This window comes from Solanum lycopersicum, chromosome 10, assembly GCF_036512215.1.
Source record: "Solanum lycopersicum chromosome 10, SLM_r2.1".
Classification (NCBI taxonomy): domain Eukaryota; kingdom Viridiplantae; phylum Streptophyta; class Magnoliopsida; order Solanales; family Solanaceae; genus Solanum; species Solanum lycopersicum.
Window position 1 is genome coordinate 56,386,604 of NC_090809.1, and position 22,890 is coordinate 56,409,493.

General features: G+C 32.8%; 1 protein-coding gene across 1 annotated transcript; it reads right to left on the bottom strand.

The window, feature by feature from the left end:
* Nucleotides 1-7,784: 7,784 nt before the first annotated feature.
* Nucleotides 7,785-9,212, bottom strand: LOC138339048 (uncharacterized). Its single transcript, XM_069290355.1, has one exon. It carries the CDS (start codon nucleotides 9,210-9,212, stop codon nucleotides 7,785-7,787), a length of 1,428 nt encoding a protein of 475 aa, XP_069146456.1.
* Between the last annotated feature and the right edge of the window lie 13,678 nt (nucleotides 9,213-22,890).

Here is a 22,890-nt window from a genome sequence, read left to right on the forward strand (position 1 = left end):
TGCCGGTAAAAACAAGTTTCTCAAAGAAGTTACGGAGGAAGAAACTTCATCACATGATTGATAATATCTCTCTCGCTATGTTAGAGCATAAGAGTTGATATTAGCAATAATTTTCCTAATAACTCTCCTCCATCCGTCTGTCAAAACAATGGAAACAATGTTAAATGACATTATGTCTTGATTAATCATAAGTTTAATATTTCCAAAATTTCATCAATTTATTCAAGATGTGAATGGTTTTCAAACAGTGGACGTATTATAAATGAAGCTAAATTTCCCTATATTTTGGAATATGAACATATTAAGAAATGAAAATAAGTTAGAGAGACTCTCAAGATTTTTGGTGATGAATATACTAAGCTTTTGCGAGAAAAGGAAGAAAGAAAAAACAAGGTAGACACATCAAAATAGAGGTTGCAATGATTTTGAGAAAAGAAGGAAACTAGTTAAATTCTCAGTGGTCCTTTGTCCATGTACCTTGAGTTGAAATTGGTGATCAATTTTGGTTCAAGGTAGAACATGATATGGTCGGACTACATCACAAAATTTTTAGGGGCATTGAATATGCGCATATTAATAGAAAAGATGTTTCAACTTAAATTGTTGATTTTGGTGTATACGAGAATAAGACTATATCTTCTCAAAAGTTCATTTATGAAGATAATTCTTGAGTATCTGTTAATGCAAGAGTGGTAATCAGAAGCTTAAAAGGGATACTCTTTCCTTGATGAACTCAATGGATTTGGGATATTTAGTAATGGTCATTTCTGGCCGTCAAAGAATTAATGGTGAAAAGACCGATTACATTTACTTTGGGTTGGACGTTGTAACTAAGTGTTGGAGACAAAGAGGTCTAATTGTAAAATATATGTTCATGTTCGAACATTAGAGGTATCTTGGCCAACCATAACTAACTCAGTTATTCAATGTCAATCATATTTGTGAAAATTATTTCAAGGCACCAAAATCTACTATGCACACAAAGTTTGTTATGGAGTATGATGTCTCGAAAGGGAAGCAAAATATATCAATCCTCTCTATCGATGCAATGGATGATGGAGACCCCCCACCTTTCACATACATTACTAACATGAAGTATCCTGATTTGTATTATATCATTAGGCCTCAAGGTTGCTGTTGCACAAGAATATGCTCGAATATTGAACAGTGGTCTTGTGCTTCTAAGAACGGAGGCGAGTTTCCATTCAACCCAAGAAGCTCTATTTTTAAAGCAAAACTTTTTGTTCACGAGTGTGGTCCATATTACAAATGTCCTCCATCTTGCAAAAATAGGGTTAGCCAACATGGTATTATGTAATTTCAAAAGAAAGAAAATAAGAATAGTATTACTTAATAATATTTTAATTAGGAGGAAGATTGTCTTTTTTTTTTAAAAAAAAATACATTTATTTAGAAAAAGGGCATTTTTTAGCCATTTTGTATACTAAATTATTGACCATTTCCCCTTAAATAATATTTAAGATTTCAAAATATATAAATTGTTGGGCTTTGTGCCCCGTGCAATGCAAGGGCCTTCCTTCTAGTGTGTGTATATATATATATATATATATATATATATATACCCTAAATTATATTTCCCTCCCGTAATTGTGTAAAGCGCCAAAATTTTTCATCTGATTAGAAAATAAAAAAGAAAAAAACCATTTCCCATAAAACCCTCTTTCAACCAAAGCAGACTTTTATCTTAGTCATCATGATCATTTTATTTGAGGTAGAACTTCTGGTGAAGAAATCTCTCTAGTGAAGCTCGTTTGTCTTCTTGGGCATTGATATCTTTTACTTCAGTTGAAGCTCCACTGGTCTTACAAAAACAATTTATGGGTATAAAGGTGAATAATTTTGATGTATTCTCTGCTGCTTCATGATTTCCAAGTCCCCCATTGAATGATTTTCGAGAAATTTTAAAGAGTACTACATTGGTTTGTCTTAAATCTACGTTATTTGCTCTATTCTAGGTCTACCATATAATATATTTGTCGATTATAGTTTGTATTTACTGTTTGGTGTTGATGTGACAACTCTTAAGCAAAAGTCTTTGAGAGGGTGAATTTCAATTTCATAAGAGAAATTTCAATTTTTAGTTGATTATTTTCCTCAAAATCAAGCATAGGACATATTTCAAGCAAAAAATAAGTCTAAGATACTTGTCTATTTTTTCTATACAATAAACTGAATATAATGGACTTATCAGATTTGAAAAACTCAAGTTGCAAATTCACGGATTGTCCGAATTTTGTTTGTTTTCACAATCAGGTCATTCTATAAACTTAGGCTTAATCTCGCTAACTAGGTCCAGTTTTACTTCATTTGGTACACCTCCCCATTTTCACCAATAATATGCTCAGCTATCGTGATATACTCTACTTCTTTCCCTTCTGTCTATTTATCACCTTCTGATGCACAAAACTCTAAGAGCTATGGCCATATAAATAAATTTTTCTTTTTTGAAAAATAAATAGTCTTTTGGCAATCGAGATTTTCCTCACAATCAATATCCAAATTTAAAGGGCAAAATTTATTAATCTATGTTGAACAGAGACGGATGAGATAATGTATAAGTTATTACTACAAGTGTTTTACTTGAATGGGACAATCTCTTACTTATTAAGTGTCACGATCCGAAAGCATCCCTAAAAGTTAGGAGGAACCCTCGTTTCGTGTCTGCCCATACTTGACCTTTTGGGGTCTTGTAAAGACCTTCAACTAGCATTCATTACATATAACATGAAAAGTAGTGCGGAGTAAAAACTTTTCACGAATAAATTAATAAAAAGGAAATCTTTCATAAATACTTAACAAATCTTATCGTCACAAGCCAAACGTAAGACACGACTTATAATATCTTAGGGACACGACCCTTTACATTGAAATTAAATACATATTGAGTCTTAATAATAAAGCTAGAAAACAATTGACTATGTCCTCGGATATATGAGGACTTACCAATTCTTGAGAGAGTGAATTTCCCAAGCTTCGCCTTCGAATCTTCCAAAAAGTCTTCAACCTATACTTATAAGGTATAGAAAAGTATGGGGTTAGTACAAATAATGTACTTAGTATGACATATGCAAAAACATGCGAAAAGGGACAGTTTAGTAAAATAATTTTTCATGCAATTTAAGTAAAATATTCAAGAATATAGAAGCAAAACATAATAAGAACCATTACTTAACACCTAGATAAGAGATTCCATAATTTAAAACCAAAAGGGACCATTTACAGTAACTTTCAAAACTTTACAGTAAACTCCAACCCATATTACAGTGAACAAATTTGAACTTTAACAATGAATCATTTAAGGCACTCAAAATGAATTATCCTATCCTAAATGAGTGAACTTCCATGACCAAGCGAAAGAGAAAGTGAACTCATTTTCCGTAAGAGTTTCCTTACCTCGGGATTATCCTAAGACAAACTAAGGTAAGACATGAAGGAAGTATGCATATGCCTCCTTCAATACATACCAAAGCAACCCTAAGGACTACTCATTTTCCGTAAGAGTTTCCTTACCTCGGGATTATTCTAGTATATTTTCTAGAATAGTCTAGTGTAGAATCTAGAATTGTTATCTTCAAGTTATATCTAGATATTCTAGAGTAGAAGATAAAGATCACTAAAATTTTCTTTGTAGAAGTATCTAGAAGAATATCTAAAACCATCCATGAACAAGTATAAATATGGGTGGTCTTGTACATTTGTAATCAACCAAATAGTCTTCTTCGATACCAAAGTTCTTCTATCCAATATACTCTCTCCCTTCTAGCTTCCTCTTCCTTAGTTGAATCTTTCGATCTTAGTTAACGATCTTGGGTTAGCAGAAGGCTTCCCAAATTATACTTTTCTTCTGTTATTCACTACATGGTATCAGAGACATAGTCATAGATTGGCTAGTGGGATTTATTTCAAGATCGGATTGGTGTAGATTCAACTAGTTTGTCTATATGGATTTTAGAGGCCATGTTAATGGATTGGGGATGGAGTTGTTGAATTAGTCAAATTACAAAGTATGAAAAACATGTATGAAATCATACATTGTAGGAGAGGATTTGTGGGATATTGTTAACGGGAATGACACAAGTCCTCCTGCTGACGGACCAAAAAATAACAGTGTATACAAGAAGTGGAAGCACGTTAATGCGAAGGAGGAGTTCATTCTAAAGAGGACAATCTCCTCCAATTTATTTGATCACATTGTAAAGTATAAATCAGCTCACAAGATATGGAGGACCCTCGATCACTTGTTCAACAAAAAGATTGAAGCTCGACTGCAGATATTGGAGAATGAATTGGCCAACACCACTCAACGTAATCTTTCTATTTTCGAGTATTTTTTGAAGATTAAGAACTTATGCTCTGAGATATCTTTGTTGAATCCGAAAGAGGCTATTCCGGAAGCACGAATAAGAAGAATACTAATTCATGAATTAAACGTGAATACATTCCATTTGTGACGTCGATTCAAGGATGGGCTTAACAACCAACCTTGGAGGAATTTGAAAATTTATTATCGTCACAGGAATTACTAGCCAAGCAGTTGGCTAGTATATTTGTCAAAGGAGAAGAAAATGCTCTGGTAGCCAACAAGAGGAACTTTAAAGGAAAAACAAGAAATATTGTACACTCTCGATCCTCAGATGGATCACTCTCACCTAGTTAGAAGGAAGTCTTCTAACTATTATGGTAAGAAGCCTCTCAGATGTTATCGTTGTGGAGAAATAGGGCATACAAAAAGATATTATTTAGCCAAAGAGAGCAATATGGCTCAAAAAGTTGTTGAAGAAGAAGAAGACTGGGCTCGAGCAATAGATGCTATGGTTTCCATCAACCTTGAAGAAAACCTGATCGAGGATTCAGAACGTAATACAGTCGATTACATGGAGAAGCAAGACAATGATGTCATCGATATGAAGCAACGAAATCTTGAAGATGTTCATACTGGGGATATGGTAACTTTTATCAAATAAATCAAGGAAATAGATTCTGAACAAATGTCTGGAGCTATGTATGTTGATGGTGACCTTTATGGAGAAAGTACTGAGGAAGATGTATGGGAAGTTGAAGTCTCTGATCAATCGTCAGCCATATCATGGTTAGTCATTGGCTTAGATCAAATATTAGAAGTAAATGGAGAAAACGTTGATCAAATAGATGGAGTAGCCGACCTTGACGGCCAAATTTCAGGCGAAGCGATAGATGATATAACTTTAGAAACTTCTAAACATGATAAACAAGTAATTGAAGAGCTAGAAAGGAAATTTGATGGTGCATCCTACTATGGTGTTGAGGCTTCACAAGAAATAGATGACAATATCATCCTGACTCAGATGAAGGGGCTAATACTAATGAAATCTCTCAATATTATGGAGTTGCATTGGAAGAAACATGTTCCAAAATTTTGAGCATCGGAGTTCCAAACTTGTACAACATAGATGTCTCTCTAGATAGTACAAATGTAAGGAAGTTAAGAAAAAGGGGGAGTCTAGGAACTCAGCGACGAGATAATTCACATGGCTCCTTCGATGATAAAAAATATTTATCATTTGAAGAAGGAAAAGGAGTACGGAAGAAAATGTTGAGATTTTCGCTAAGACATGGCTCAATCTTCGTTTGAGTTCTTCCACAACAAGTGTGGGGTAGTTTCCAAAAGTCACTTTAAGGGGGAGTGAAAAATGATAAAATTGATTTTTGGAATATCATAGATTATTCTAGTATAGTTTCTAGAATAGTCTAGTGTTGAATCTAGAATAGTTATCTTCAAAAAATATCTAGATATTATAGGGTAGAAGATAAAGATCACTAGAATTTTCTTTATAGAAGTATCTAGAAGAATTTCTAGAACCATCCATGAACAAGTATAAATATGGGTTGTCTTGTACATTTGTAATCAACCCAAATCAATAGTCTTCTTCTATACCAAAGTTCTTCTATCCAAAATACTTTTTCTCCCTTCTATCTTCCTCTTCCTAAGTTGAATCTTCCGATCTTAGTTAACAATCTTGGGCTAGCAGAAGGATTGCTGAATTATACTTTTCTTTTGCTATTCTATACAGGGGGTGTTTCGGCACACTTTGAATAGATTTTGCTAGTGCAGATTTTCTACTGATACAGCATGCATCGTGATCCTAGGTAGTACAGATTTAGCTAGTCCTAGAATCTTGGAACAAATTTAGATAGTATAGATTTAGCTAGGGTAGATTTTGGTCTAGCCTTTTCCGCTCCTGTCAATGAAGGTCTAAGCTTTTGGTCAATCAATCCAATCTGATTTACATGTTATGGATTAGTCTAGCGCTCCGGTTATAGATATTTCCGATAAACAACAAATAATTCTATTACTTGAAAGGGAATAAAATTTCAACATTCTCTTTCCAGTGGGTTTACGGTGTGAAGTATCATGCTCCTATTTATAAATTTTCTTGACGAACATCAAGTTGTTTTGAATAATTGCAAGTAAAATATGACTTGGTCTATTTGTTTTTATGTAGGACTCTTTTGATATCTTGTTTAGTGTAGCTTTTGTTGACAGTCTTTACAGTTATGCACTTATTTTGTTCTTAACAACTATGTTGTTCGGATTCTTCAAAAAATATCAAGAGTTTGTGTCGGATTTGCTAAAAATAGTATATTTTTGGAGATTCTATCATGGGTATAACATCGAAATTTAATAAGATAGGTAGAATGAAAAATTATGTTAAAAATACAAGCCATGTGACATAAATTTTGAACGAGGGGAAGTTTTGCAAATTGTGTAAGATTTTTGAGAAATTTAACAAGATAGGTTGAATGAAGAATGTGTCAAATTTATATGACCTATAAAGTTTAATGAAGTCGATATAATTTGTGAACAATGCAAAATTTAAAAGACTTAATACAAGGAACTAAAAAAGGGAAGAAAATCAACTAATTTAAGGAAATTACATGTAATTAACTTTGAAACTTATATCAATAAGAAATAAACTTCTACTATAGGAAAAGTAAACATCCTTAAGATATAATATAGAACCATATAATAAAATTCCAAAATAAAAACATATGAACAATTAAAAATATATATAGATAAAAGATTTTTTTTGTTTTCACTCGATGTTCGGTATCTGCATTAGAATTCGACTAAATCCGAATTCGCATAGAAATGTCCCACATTAGGGGGGTAAAGCGCTCCCTGACAAGCAATTAGTATCGTCAAGCCGTAAAACTTATAGATAATAACAAAAATAGGTAGAATAAGGATCGTACTAAAATCATACGACCTACATAACTTGCAATCAAGTGTACGTAAATGTGGTAAGACTTGTGAATCATTTAACATATAATTAAATTGTGATTATGTAAATATGACAAGACTTTGGAACAGAAAAAATAGTATAGTAGAATGAAAGATTAAATCCAAATCGATATTTTATCAATCCAACAAAATTTCTAACCAATTTAACAATATAACAACCTTAAATTATCCAATTCAAAACATGTTTTTTTTTAAAAAAAACAATATACAAAGCCAAATAAGTAAAGTCATTGTAATAAATAAGTTTTAACAGACTTAACATGTATATAAGGAACATAAAAACGAAAGAAAATCAAAACAAAATCAACTACTATGATTAAAGGATATTACATATAACATATATCAATGAGAAATAAACTCCTACTACCTATGGAAAAGTAAACATCCTAATCAAAAGATCCAATAAAACCATATAATAAAATTCCCAAATATAAAACCTAATTTAATCATACTTTTGGATTATTATTATTATTATTATCTATTATAATAATGTATCATCATCTAAATGAGGCAATTCATTAAGATCAAAATCAAGAACTTTACTTGCATTTTGACTTGATGATTCTTCTTGATTATTTGTAAAATGGCTCCTTTGATGACCTCCAAGTGCTTGTCCAGTAGGAAAAATCTTGTCACAAAATTTGCACTTATGAACATTATTATTATTAGATCCATATCGATCATTAATAATAATGTTGCCATAATTATTGATTTCTTGATTTCCCAATTGACCATGATCTTGAGTATTATTATTATTCTCTTCATGATTTCTACCCTTAATTTCATCGATCGTGTTCTCAATACTAATCTTGAACTTGTTATGACTCGATCTGTGTCCACCTAGTGCTTGATAAGTCGCAAACATCTTTCCACACACATTACATTTGTATTTGACCTCCACTGATTTCTTGAGAACCAGGCTGGGGACCAAATCCTGGCTCGGTTCCAATTTGACTAGCTCCTTCTCCCTCTTCCTCTTCTTGGTTTCTTCGCGATTCTTTTCTTTAGTATCATCAGCAACAACCCTCTTTTTCTTAGATTTATCCTTCAAATCGCGAAAAGCAACTTCTTTAGGAGCACTACCAACTGAAGTGCTACTACTCATCATGACCTCTGACCTATTATTGTTGTTGTTGTTATTGTTCACGTCTCCATTGACTAAATTTATAAGCTGTTGAACCGCGTCATGTAGCTCCTTATCATCATTCATTATAGTACTACTTACACATCTCTTTTGAGGGGATCTACCTCGTCTATCCTTCGCACCCCAATCCTTCAAAGGAGGTAGTTCAACCACATTTAAATGAACTCCTCCTCCTCCTCCTCCTCCTCCATCTTCTTCTTCTTCATCTCGAAGACTAGCAAAACGATCCTCAAAACCCTCATTCACATCCTCAAAACTAGCTTCATCAAAACCCTTACTTTTCGATTTTTTTTTACTAGGGGGTTTCATACCTCTCCATTCTCTATCAGGAAGACATCTCATATGTCCAAATAAAGATTTCTTAGATGAAAAATTCTTATGAAAAAATTCACAACTTACAACCACATCTCCCATCTCTTCTTCTTCTTCGAGAACAACTTCTTTGTCGTCATCAACATAATCATCAATTTTTGATCTTTTTATCAAAGATTTTTTCTTCTTCAAAGATTCTTCTAATCTTTGATTTGCTTGAACATGTGCACTACTCATATGTCCACCTAAAGCTTTTCCTGAGCTAAACTCTTTTCCACACTCACAACATGTATGATCTTTCTTTTGCTTCATCAACAACATGTTCTTTTCATCATCTCCGCGACTTTCATCTTTATCTTTCTTGAGCTTAATATTTATCTTCACCTTAAAATTACTTGAAGATAAACCTTTTTCACAAGATCCATTATTTTCTTGATCATCTTCAGCTTCCATTTTTGTGGAGTTGAGAAATCAAGAAAATAAGAGCTAAAATCAAGAAAAGGAGAGAAAAGCAATGAAACCCTAAAAGAAAAAGGGAAGACAAAATGGTTAGTAAAAGAGTAAGGGAGTATAAGAGACATAAAAGATATGGTAAGTGAGTAGGATTATAGAATTAAAAAAAAATTAAACAAATTAAATTTAATATTTGAGTAATACAGAAAGAAAAAGTAAATTTCATTTATAGAAAATTAACATCCCAAAATTGAAGCTCGGAAAGTTAGCTACTTTGTAAGACGTATAAATGAAAAAGAAGAATATAGAGTATATCCTTTAACACAAAACCTTTTTATTTGGTTTCCTACTAGGTGCTCGGTATCAGTAATAGGACGCTCGACTAATTCAAATTTACGCTAACTAGGTTTCTTTATAGAGATTAAACAGGATTAATCATTCATTATCGAGATTCGTTTTCATATTTAAGGCTCGAACTCGAGAGTAAGTAGCGAAATAAAAATCTCGAGATCTTATATATATATATATATATATATCTGTGTGTGTGAATAATATTTCTTAATTTTTATACTTCGTAGAATTTTCTATATAAATAATATAATTTTTCGATAAAATATGTGCTAAGTAACACAATATATTCTTGTTTGATAACTTATGCATAATTTTAAAAGAAAATTATACTATTAGGTCGGATAAATGATAACTACAAATTAATCACCATGAATAAAACTAAAAAAATTAAAAAAACTACTGATTTAAAATTTAAAATTCTTATATTATAGTAGTGTATGTAAGTTAGATATTTAAAGCATAATTACTAAGAGTCCAAATTATGCAGGATTTGTGCCAACAAGAATATGTATCCTCTTTGTATAATTGTCCCACAAAAGGACAAACATCGTAAATTTCTGGAAAATAATAATTTTCTGTTTGTTTTTTCCTCATTTAAAATCAATGCATATAACTAAGTGTAGCAGAGAAGATGAAGATTGCAATAAGGAAACAAAGTAGACAATCAAGTAACCTTACAAACCTAAAGCAAGCAAGAACAAGATTTAGAAAAATAGTATAAAGAAAGAACGGGAAAAGAATTAAACTATGTAGAGAGACCAAATAATGCCAAGTGCTGAAAAGGTTTACCCGGAGAAGGAAGAAGGGGGACAACACATAACACCTTCAAAAATGAATCAGGTGAAACTAGGGCCTAATGTGTGTGATATGAAGTCTTGAAGTCATAAGATGATTTAAAATGATGTTTGAGGAAATTTCGCAAGATTTTGGTGAAGTTAGAAGTCAAACATCAAGGGACGATCAAGACATTCGACGACTAGTCACCTATGTGTCTTATGTGTTTTCATGTTCTTATAAGTAAGTAATGAGTTTATGAGGTCAGTAAATGATTTGTAATAGTGTTTAGAGTCATAATGTTGAGTTTGGTAAGGTTTGGAGGTCAAACGTCCAAGAATGTTTGGTGACGTTCGAAAGATAGCCTTTAGACGTCTTTGTTATTTTAGATGTGTTTTAGCATGTTGCTTGGCTTATTTGATGTTGTCTTGTTTGGAGATATTCCTAATACCTATACGTACGTGTTTAGAGTTTTAACGTCCGGTTTCGACTTCACCTAGGACCCACAAGGGGCCTTAGAAGGAGGACCCCAGCTTGGAGCTCAACATTGCCAGGCAGTGGCAAGCGACTGCCTCGAACGATGGTCAATCGACCAGACAACTTCCCATCAATGGGTGGCATTGATGGATCCATGTTTTCTGAAGGTTGAGGATCTGTAGAAGAAACCAAGTAAACCCATCGACGGGGCATGGTCTCTCCCACGGACCGTGGATGTTAGGGCCTCAATGGTGCTGAAAAATCTTCCAGCTTTCTTTTAGGACTTGGGGGGTTTTGGAAAATTCACCCCAAGTCTTATAAAATTGGAGGACGGTTATTTTAGGTGTTTATGATTATTTTAAGAGTATATAAGTCATTAAAATCTCATTTAAACCCTAGCACCTAGATCAAAACTCATTCCCTCCCAAAGTTTCTTCAAAAACCTCCATGAGAGCTCAAAGTGAAGATAGAGCTTGAAGATGGATCTTCAATGGAGTTTCTTCTTCAATTATAATTGGATTCTTCTAAAAAGGTATAGTAGTTCTTCATCTAAGGCTTTCTATCACATTAGAGCCAATTTTAAAGATGATTTGCAAAGATATCGAAAAGATGAAAAAGTTGAATTTCTACTCTAATTCTTGGGTTCTTGCATAAAACGTTTTGTAACCTTAGGATATGATATTATTGATGTATAATTTATTTTTCCAATGAAATTCTCCATGAACCCTTGAACTTCTCAAATCTCTCAATTTGACTAAAATATGGGTTATGTGATCATGCTTTGATATTATTGAATTCATGTGTAGATTGTTATGGACTCTTGATTTATGTATAGATTATGATTGTATGGTTTATAGGCTGTTTCAATTTGATCAACTGAGTATTCTATATTCTTAGATCCATTGAATATTAAGCTTATTGAATTGATATTGACTTAGTGCTTATGAATTCTAGTGTAGTTTTCTATGGCCTATTGAATGATATAAGAATTGTATTCAATTGATGTCTAATTGATCTTAGATTGATTAATCTATATTGAATTGACCTAGATTCATTGAGTATTATAGTTTATGTATTGAATTGATGTTCATGACCATGGGTAAGGGTCTTATGGTATTGAGTTGGATGATTTAGCTTTGGATTGAAGTGGTGAGATTGAATGGGTGGTATGCTGCACTAAATCTATTAATATTATGCATAGCTTTTTTGTTATAATAATGATTAGTATGGTCCACTTATGGTGGCGGTGGTATGTGAATGATATGACCTTGTCATTGTTACTTTATGTATTGTGATGATCATGACCTTGTCAGCACAACTTGAAGTACTAAGATGATTTGTGTAGTTGATTTATGTGAAGTATAAGCATATTAATCTACATGTGATCAATGTGAAAGTATGTGTTCTTCTATTGATATTAGGTGATCATGTTAGACTATGACTATGTCTTTATATGTGTAGTGTTAGAGTTGATACATGATTATTCCTACTTGACTATATGAGTCAATGATGGTTATATTGATGGTGTTATAGTAATGTATAGGATGACATAAAGATTATAAGGGTCATTCCTAAGTGCTTCAAAGAATTATATGCTATATGAAAGAAAGTAAAGTATGTTGTGTCTTGTTTTGGTAAACTTGTGTCCCTTACTTGATACATTTATGGAGATATATGAATATGAGATGTCTTGACTAGGTAAGCTTACTGCACCTTTCTAATGTATGAATGAATGACATGTGAGACCTTAAATGATGTTAAGAAGGTCATGTACGTGGAACCTTAAACCTAGTGATAAGTTTATGAACATTGAAGTCGAAATTAGTAATGGTATCCTTCATGTAATGAATGATGGACTTAAGTTTGATAGGCTGGAACGACATCATATTATCCTTAGGAAATTCATTATGAGTTACCTGTGTCGCCATTGTAAGGTAGCCCTAGAGGATCTCTTTAGTTGGGTAAATATAATTGGGTTATGAACTTGATATAGAATACCTTTATATGAACCTTTAACGTAAATGAATCTATGAGAACAAAGGCTAGCACCGAGTGAATATGTTACAGGAAGTAGCTCTACTTGAGAAGGAAACTAGAGTACAATATATCTCTACTTGAGAATGAGTCTATAGTGCATAAAAGCCCTTCATATTCCTTAACCATGTGTCTACATGGGATGTGTCCTTTTTCTACCCTTGGAAAGTAAAACACCCTCATCGGAGTAGGTTAGAACTCTGAATTCCATGTTTAGCTATCATGGTCTATGTCGGTAATTGCCTAGTCTCGTCATATGGGAAACCTACTAGCATTAGAGAAGTTCTATGAAGTTTAGGTGGTGGTATGGGACACTATCTAGACATTGCATAATAGACTTTAATAATGCTAGTTAGAGTTTCTAGGTCTTGTCCAAGACCATACTTACTTGAATGTCCTTAGGTGATGAATGAGTCTTAAATGAAGTAAGGAATATAATGACTTAAGTTCAGAAAGTATATTAAATGAATAAGTACTTGTGTTGAGTAGTTAAGGGTTTTCTAGTTGAGGTGTGAAGGGGTTATAGGAATGGTCACTTCGTATTTTACCTAGATAAGTCTTAAGAATGACTTTAGTTAGGGAAGTTGGTTGATTATGTAAACATGATCCAAACTAAGGTAGTCTTAAGGATTACTTAGGTAATCTTGAAGATGCCAATCATGGATGTTATCTTCTTGATTTACTTGAGTAAGTCTTCGATAACTTTTGGAAGGGAGAATGTCATGTTAAATGTATGTTGTTGTATTAGGTGAGATTGATTCTATCTTAGATAGTCTATAGGATCTCTTAAGTGTGTGTGTGAGGAATTGTATGGGCGGTCGCTTCACAACTCACTCAAGCGAGACTTAGAATCACCATAGGTAGGATAATTTCATGTTCATATGTTGGTGCATTGTAAGTGTGTATATCTCATTATAAGTGGTCTTAAGGATCATTTAGGTGTGCCTAGAGAGGGTGTATGGGCGGTCTCTCTTTATCTTACTTAAGTGAGTCTTAGGATAGCTTTTAGTGAGAGGATTGCATGATTAGGAAGTGCTCTATGTGAAGTTGATAGGCTTCACTGTAACAATGAAGGAGTTTACTGTATTAATGAATATTCTTACTGTAAAGTTGTTCTAAAAATGTGATAAATTTCTGAAATAATTTCTTATGTGTTTCTAAGATGTTGATTGTTGTTATTATGCTTATAGTATGATGTTTTAATCAAAAATTCATGAAAAGCATGTTATTTATTAAATGTCCCTTTTTCATTGTTTTTGCATGCTTACATACTTAATGCATCTAATGTGCTAACCCCTTTCTTTCCGTTTTTGACTTAAGTCTAGGGAATTGGAAGTCTTAATATGCCATGGAGGATGGATAAGTTTCTATGTGTTGAAGATGAAGTATTGGTGAGTCCTCATCGATTCGAGGACAATATCCCATGTTCCTTTATGTCTTAGTCTTTATTTTATGGCTTGTATGGGCTTAGTCCCAAGTGTTGTATACTCCAAAGTTTAGATGGTTCAATGAGATGTTGTAAAGGTTTAATGTTTAAAATGAAAGTCTTCCGCTTGCGTAATGATTATGGAAAGATTTCTTCGTGTGTGAAGAAAGTTTTCAATTCTTACTCATTTTACAATGTTTTATTATGCAATGAATGATACGAGTGGCTTTAATGAGACTTCTTGAAGTCTCATTTGCCATGTGGCGACTCAAGGATGCTCTAACTTCTAGGGTGTACTTGCGGGTCGTTAAATCGCAGTAGAGGAAGCCACTTAAGCTTTTGTTTTTCAATGAATCAAGGGCATAAATGGAAAAAATAAAGGAAATATATGAATGTTGGCTTGTGGTGGCGCCATGTCACTGGGTTGGTTGTAGATTTTCTTATATATATATATATATATATATATATATATATATATACACACACACATACACATACACACACACACACACAAACACACACACACACTCTCTTTACTTTACTAGGAGTTTCTGTAACTAACAACTGTATTGATGGATTCACTAAAAATCATGTTACATGAATGAAATAAGTAGCATACCTGTAAACTCAAAGGGCTAGTTACTGTAATATCCCGTATTAAAAACAGATAAAAATAAGCTTTTAAGAAATCGGCAGATGCAATCGATGATCACTATCGACGAACCATAGTCTAATCTACGACCCAACTGTGCATCCGTTGTTTGCCACTGAAACTCTCCCAAAAAGTCAGACCAGAAAATGGACTAAGTGTCGATCCACAGACAGATCTATGGTCCTTAAGTTAGACTACGGTCTGTGGTCTATGTTATTGGATTGAGACTCAAGTTACCCAACCCGTGACATGAAATACGAATGACCAGCACGAACCGTCGTTCAATCTACGGTCCATAGGTCTGAGCGTAGGTGAAAGTGAGAAGTCAGTTATGGGGGGAAATGATGTTGGGTCAACTTAAAATTGTCATAATTTTTAGCACAAAATGAATCAGGTGCCATATGACCTATGAAATGATATATAATTGAATTATCTTTTCGTAGACACCTATTTTGCGAAAATCTAACCTCTGAGTAAAAAGTTATGCCCTTTTTAGTGAAGGCCTGTCGAGCATACCCAAACGACGGACCGTCAGTCCAGGTCGTTGTTTGGTCCGACAGCAAAATTTCCAGGGGGTCTTTTGGTCTTTTCCTAGTTCATTTAACCCCTAAGATACGTCGTTTAAGTCCTAAATCAACAGATTTTAGTCAGCTTAAGCCTAGAAACATAACAAGAACTTACCTAATTCAAAATCAAAAATAAAAACTTAGAAAATTAGAAGCAAGAAAGCAGAAAAAGGTCAAAAACCCTAGTTCAAGAACACAACAATGTTTCATCAGTTCCAGCCCCGAAATCTAAATATTTCTCTGTGGAGTTCATCACCAGGTATGTGGGATTTCCCCAGTGAATCTCTTTCACCCATTAGATCCTTAGTTTTCAGTCAGTTCTTGATTCTTTTATCATGATTAAACTTAGGGTTCCTATAATTACAGTAGATCATCACGACTTAGTTAGATATATGTTCCAAATTAGATTGTAAAGTTATTATTCATTTTATCGCATTAATTTCAGAACCCTTGCTATGTATTTCTTTAGTTCTTGAATTACACATGCTAGGTCAGATATTTCAATTACTTCAGATATACATGCCTCAGTTATTAATGCATAATTATCAGATAAATTATTTCATTCTCAGTTTGCATGTTCAGTTTTGAGATATCCAGTATTTATAAAAATTCAGTCATAATTTCTTAATATTTAATTCATTGGGAGTAGCATAATATTGAGTTGGACTAGGGTTCAGCGTACCCAAATAGTCCCAAAACTACTACCCAAGTAGGTTGTAAGTCCCCTACGTGGGCATCAACTTAGTGATCACACCACCATGGCTTTACACCTCTTACAAGGTATATTGGGTCCTCACGATGGGGCGTATATATCAGACTCCACACTTAACTCATGTGGTTTTATTATTGGTTATTAGTAGCCATCACAGTTCAGTCAGACTCTATTGTATTGACCATATTTACAGTTCGGTTAGTATTTAGTCTCAATATTTTATATATTTGGTCATTGCATCCAGTTAGCTCAGAATTCAGTATATCATGTTCATAACATTATACTTGCTTTTATACTTGTTGAATTTTTCTTTATTTCAGCTTTACTCTATCCTACATGCTAAATATCTTTCAAGTACTGACGCTACGTGCGTTTCATCTTCTCGTGATGTAGGTTCAGGTTTTTAGCATTGATATCACACTTAGATCAATTTCTAATCTCCAGTTCAGCAGAATCAGTGGTGAGTCTTCATTGTCCGGGGACAAGAGTCATGAGTTAATTTAAGTCTTTTAGTCATTTTGTTTCAGTTTTTGCTAGACTTAGTTGGGCTTGTCTCAAGATTTTTAGTCAGTTAGAGTCTATTTTAAGACATAGTTAGTTTCAACTTAGTATTGAGTTAATAACTTCTTTGTATTAAAATCATAAGTTTTTCATATATCTCAGTTTTAGCATATGGGTATTATCTATCTTTTTATCTTTATTATGATTTAGCTTTCGCATTAGTTTATTATCTTTAGTATGCTCATGATCATGCCAATAGGTTTAGCTTTGGATCACTTGTTGTCCTTGATCCCGTGTCCGCATCTCGGGGGTAGCTCGGAGCGTGAAAGTTACCCGGAAATAATTTCCAACATATACTTCATAAAATATGTTATCTCGATCAAAGAAAAAAATTCCGAATCTTACAGTTTACTGGCAATAACAATATATTTTTCCAAATAAGTAGAAAAATAAAAAAATATATGTATTGTAAGTGCTAACTGTGTCAAAGCATTTGGCTCTCTTCATAAATGCTGACAATAGGGAAGAAAACAATGCATGACACTGGTAAAAAAAATAAGTGCTCATAAATGCAGGAAGCAGAAATGAGCTGAAGGATACATAACAATCTGGTTCATATAATTTTTTTTATTTAAACACTTCTATTGAAACTTTAACTAATGATCATAATCGAGTCATAAAATAAAGAGACCACAGTAAATGTTGGATGATTTCCAAAAACCAACTATATGTAATAGAATTATAGCATAGACAATCTATCAACAACACATCTATCGTACAAAATCAAGATCCTTCAAAAATCAAGAAGCACACCTTTGGCCCTCAAGCGGTTGAACATTAATTGCAACTTCAGGAAAATGAGTAATTGGTGATAAACACATAATTTTTTTGTTTGTTCTACAATTAATACTAATTTAATGTAGCTTAATATGCAAGGGATAACAAGAGGTAATCTCTCTTTCTCTTTCTTTCCGCTTGATTTCTCTTTCTCGATCTCTCAATCTCTCATTTCTGCCAGTAAGCGCACAACAAGAGGTAATCTCTCTTTCTCTTTCTTTCCGGTTGATTTCTCTTTCTCGATCTCTCAATCCCTCATTTCTGCCGGTAAGCGCACAACAAGATAAACTTGAGTTTGATTTCATTAGCTTCGTATAGCTTTGAGGAAAACATAACTGGAAAAAATTGAGTATATTTAACAGATTCTGTTTCTTCTATATTTAGCTTGAGAAAACGATGTGCAATTCTCTATCTCAGGGTCAGTAGTTGTGGTGAGGTAAGTATAAATTGCTATTTGAAACTTGTTTTGAACACTTCACTCTAGAACCCTAATTGAGTTCTATCATCGCATTGTCATTTCCTCCCACATATAGCTTGTTTTCAGTTTTTTAATGATTAGTTTGCTCTAGGTAGTTTTATTTTGCAGATGACTACAACAACTAAATGGGGGAAATCAGCTGGTAGTCTCTCAATATATCATCTTTCATAAAGTTCAGAGTTATAAGCTTTCTGTTATATCATTCGTGTAGATGATACCTAGAACATGTCTCAACATCTACCTCTCAAAAGGAAAATACATAAAGGAACTACCTAAGAGAGACCGAATCAACTTTTCTCTTGCACAAGCCTAAAGTTTTGGCACTGCGATGGCTGATCTTCCTTCACATAAGGACAATGGGAAAATTGTTCCCTTTTGAGCACAACTTCACATTGACAACTTCCTATGAATATGATTGATTCTCATTAACTGAAGGGAGGAAGTTTGGTACTTTACTGCTAGAGGTGTAGACATAAAACACATATTCAACAAATTTTTATTATAGGAAGGAAACACAACTTTGCACTTTCCCTTGGTAATAAAATACATATAAAATATCTCGTGAATGAAATACTTCTCCATAAATGTAAACTTGTGAGATACGGAGAGTCTTGCCCAAATACCTTTGTAGATCTGCCAAGTGTCAATAATATACTAAAACCTTTTGCAGTCAAACGATGCTTGTGTTACTTCCAGAGCTCTATAACATATTCTATTCCGTCAAATTTAGGGTTGGTTCCACCATATAATATATAACAAAATCCTTCCCCACCAATATTAATCTATTTATTACATTCTATGAATTGACAAATGGATGTGGGCAGTGAAAAGCTTAACTTCAGCCTCAAATCATTTGTTGAAGCCGAGCGAGCGACGACGGCGCGAGGGGGCACCTTCTTCTTAGCTCTTTAAGAAGTAAAGGAAGTGTTTCCTTATATAAGGACAACAATTTCTTTTTTTTTACCGATATGGGAGAAATGACTTTTCATTTGCACTTTGCAAATGACTTTTCATTTTTCTTCCAAAATAGTTTTCTCACTTTTCATATTCTTTCTTTTCTTCACACTTGCTAGACCCAACAATACTCAGACAAGTATTCAAATTCTGATATCTTAATTTTAATACTTATCTTAATATTTAGATGTGCATTCACATGTAAACTTCTAAATTTTAATGAAAACAAATGACGCCTTATTCTCATTAGACTCTTTCTGAGACACTTTTATTATTAGAAAAAAATTGTACGCCATATTTTTTTCTTCAAAAAATATTCAAGCTTGTCTCGTTTTTCAATTTTATTAGTCATCCAAATTATTTCCATTACACTTTAATTTTTTTCTTTCTATTTATTTATGAAGAATTGATAAAATTTATTGCAATTTTTTTATTTGATTAAAGTGCAAAAACAACTTTTCATACATAATGTGATTATATTCTATGTAAGCTTCTCTATATCTTACTTCTTTATTTTGTAATGGTTTCTTTGTTGCTTTTATTGTTACTAGTACCTCTTAAGGTCCAAGTCTTTCTGATGATATACTTTAAAACCTGTACTTCCGACAGCAATTTGAGCGACTTTTTCAGTTTGTTCGAAGAATCGAGGATTGGATGTACACAACCCCGCCTGAAGAGGTTAGGTTATATTTTTTTTCATCTAAGCTTCTCCTCAGTTACAACATTTATTGTCGGCTCTCCTCTTAAGGATATCTTAATTTTCCTTGTATGAGGACAATATTGCTTGTTAATTAGTTTCCTGCTTTGTTATTAAGTTGATGCAAATTTGAACCACTACATGACATTAAATTACCAATACTGGAATAAAGTTGTAATCTCTTTTGCAGATGGAACTTTAGGTTTGCATTACCGATATTTTAAGTTGACACTGAGCAAAAATTTGGTTCCCTTATTTGTAGCTCAGTTGTTCCCTTTATCTGATCTAATTCACACACCACAATCACAATCACAAGTAGAACATCATGATCATATGTGATCAACATTGCAGCATTCATACATATACAAGTATTATAATGAAGCACGGACAAGCATACATGGCATAATCATGAAATAACGACCATCACCTACCTCGAAACAAGCTTGAAACCCTAAGAACTTGATCCTCCCCTTTCCGGATATGTTCATCTTGTTCTTGGTCTACAAACAATCAATATAATGCAGGAATCAATAAATAATAACTAATTATCTAGATTACTAGAAATTCTAGAACCCTGGATCAAAACCATGATTCCAATCATCAAATTTAGGGTTGGTTCCACCATATAATACATAACAAAATCCTTCCCCACCAATATTAATCTATTTATTACATTCTATGAATTGACAAATGGATGTGGAGAGTGAAAAGTTTAACTTCAGCCTCAATAGGAAAATTGTGACCCGAGTCCAAATCGTGAGCCCATCTCGACCTTGTCAATGTACCGTTGAGAGATTGTACAATTTAGTACAAATTCAAGCTGTTTGGCAGCATTATCTTTGGGGGGGGGGGGTAATTACAGAGAGTTGAAAAAAAAACTATACATTAGAGGGGCAAAAGAAATAGAGTAAGAAAGGTCAGAAGAAATATATATATACATAGAAACATACAAAACAGAAAAAGGAGATACTACAGTGACTGGGGGCCTAGAGTTTTATGTTTATTTTCATTCTCCACTCACGAAAACTCGTCGAAGTTTCATTGTAGCAGCAGTGAGGTCGTCTTCCACTCGTTTCTCGTCTCAGGTCGCTGCCCCGAACAAGGTAAACAATTCATTATCCCTTTGTTTCTTTTAGTGTTGACTGAGTATGTAGCTTTTTGTAGAATTTAAAAGCGAATTCATGTGAAGTGTTTGGTATGATACTATTCCCTTTGTCTTATTTTCCGAGATGGTTGGTGTTTTTGTTTCCGGAAGAGTTCAATGCACTCTAAAGCTTATCTTTTGTTTGCGTTTTTTTTTAGTTATTGTTGTGCTCTTTTTCTTGCGGATTGAGTCTTTTAAATGCATGTTAGCATGATTCGGGAGTGCTCGTTTTAATTGTTTAGAGGGTCCGGTTCAAATCAATGTTGTTCCTTGTTGCGTATGTATTGTACTTAGGTGTTAGATTTGTTTCAGTCTCCAAAGTTAGTATTTGGGTAAAATGAGTATTAGCTAGTAATATCCTTTCTTTGTACATGTGTTACTTGTGTATACATTCTGTTTTAGAGTAATTTAGTGTCAGTTGTTAGTGTATATATCTCACTCTTCCTCGACTATGAAACCTTTATGGATCATTTTCTTATTCCGATAGTAGCTTAATGTAAAAGGATTATCTAGTTGTTTATAGTCTTTGGTTCTGATGTTTTCTCATTGTTTTCTTTTATACTATGATTTAAAACTTAGTAGAAGACTACTCTCACTTACTTACATATCACAACCTTAACACGCAATTTTCTTCCTTTTTCACTCCTTAAATCTCTCCCTAATTTCATTCCATAATCTTATCAGTTACAAATTTCATATCAATTTGATTTACAAGAGCATTCTCGCTCCACTAAATCAAATTTAAACTACTCAATAGTTGTCTTCTTCAATTTTATTTTTTCTTCTATATTTCTTGATATAGTGTGTCACCTCCATAGTCGTCTTCTTCAATTTTATTTTTTTTCTTATTATTTCTTGATACATACGAATTAAGATTCTTATGTTAGTATTATAATTGTTCAACTAGTCGAAAAAGGATGCATCTAGGACTTCTAAATAGATTGTGAAAAGAACGGAAAAAAAGACGGAAAAAACTCATCTACTAGTGGCTTTAGTAAGGACTTTTGATCGAGATCCATGAATGATGTCTATGTTAATAGTTCAAAAAAACATACAAGGGTAAATATAGAAAAAAAACTACATTTATCTTCTTAAGTGAATGTTGAGATGGAGAAGTCGAAATAGATCAAATTGTTGATTTTCTTGTTCATTTTTTTCTGATATATATGGGTTCAGATTTTTGATGTATAATGTTGTTTTTGTTTCTTAAATTAATATATAATACCTTAATTTCAACATTATGATACATTACAATTTCATCATGTACAATGTATCGTGTTTAAATACTAAATTATCTTATGATTATAGTTTGTGATATATTGATTGTTTTTTAATGTATCTAGTTAACTTTGTTTCTCAAATTAATGTATAATGTCTTTGTTTCAACACTTCGATACATTACGATTTTATAATGCACAATATATCGTGTTCAAATATTAGTTTTGATATATAAATTTAATTAGTTTTCAAACTAGAAAAAAAAATTCTACCAAATGTATCATGTATCTAGGTGTTTCTATGTATCTTCTATCTTGTTCAAATTTAGAAAGATATGTATCCGTACACAATACATGATCAATTTAAGTGTCACACAAGCATGTATCAGATTCATAAATTGTGATACGTAAATGTTATTATCAAAAGTCTATTTAGTTTGAGGAGATATGTGAAGACCTTGAAGATCATGTACACAATATTTTGTCATCTAAACAGTACTATATCAAATATATTTTTATCAAACACAACTGTACAAATTGTGTGTTAGATGTACAATTTTATAGAATACAACATGATACTCTATATTGTATCAGATACACAACTTTTTATTTTTGCATGAGAAAATACACAATTTTTTAGACATGATACGTAAGTTTGAATTTATACTAATGGTATCTGGTACGTTGAAACTACCACAAAGTAATATATCAATCTCAAACCTAACATTTGTATGGAAAACAATTACTTAATGTATCTAGTAGAATTACAACACAAATCAATTTAAACGAGATACATAAATAGTAATGTATTTATAAATCTATTCATATCAAAAACAAAATTCAAAAGAACGATTACAC

Coding starts and splice junctions, on each gene's coding strand:
- LOC138339048 (XM_069290355.1), bottom strand. CDS start 9,212: ATGGAAGCTGAAGATGATCAAGAAAATAATGGATCTTGTGAAAAAGGT.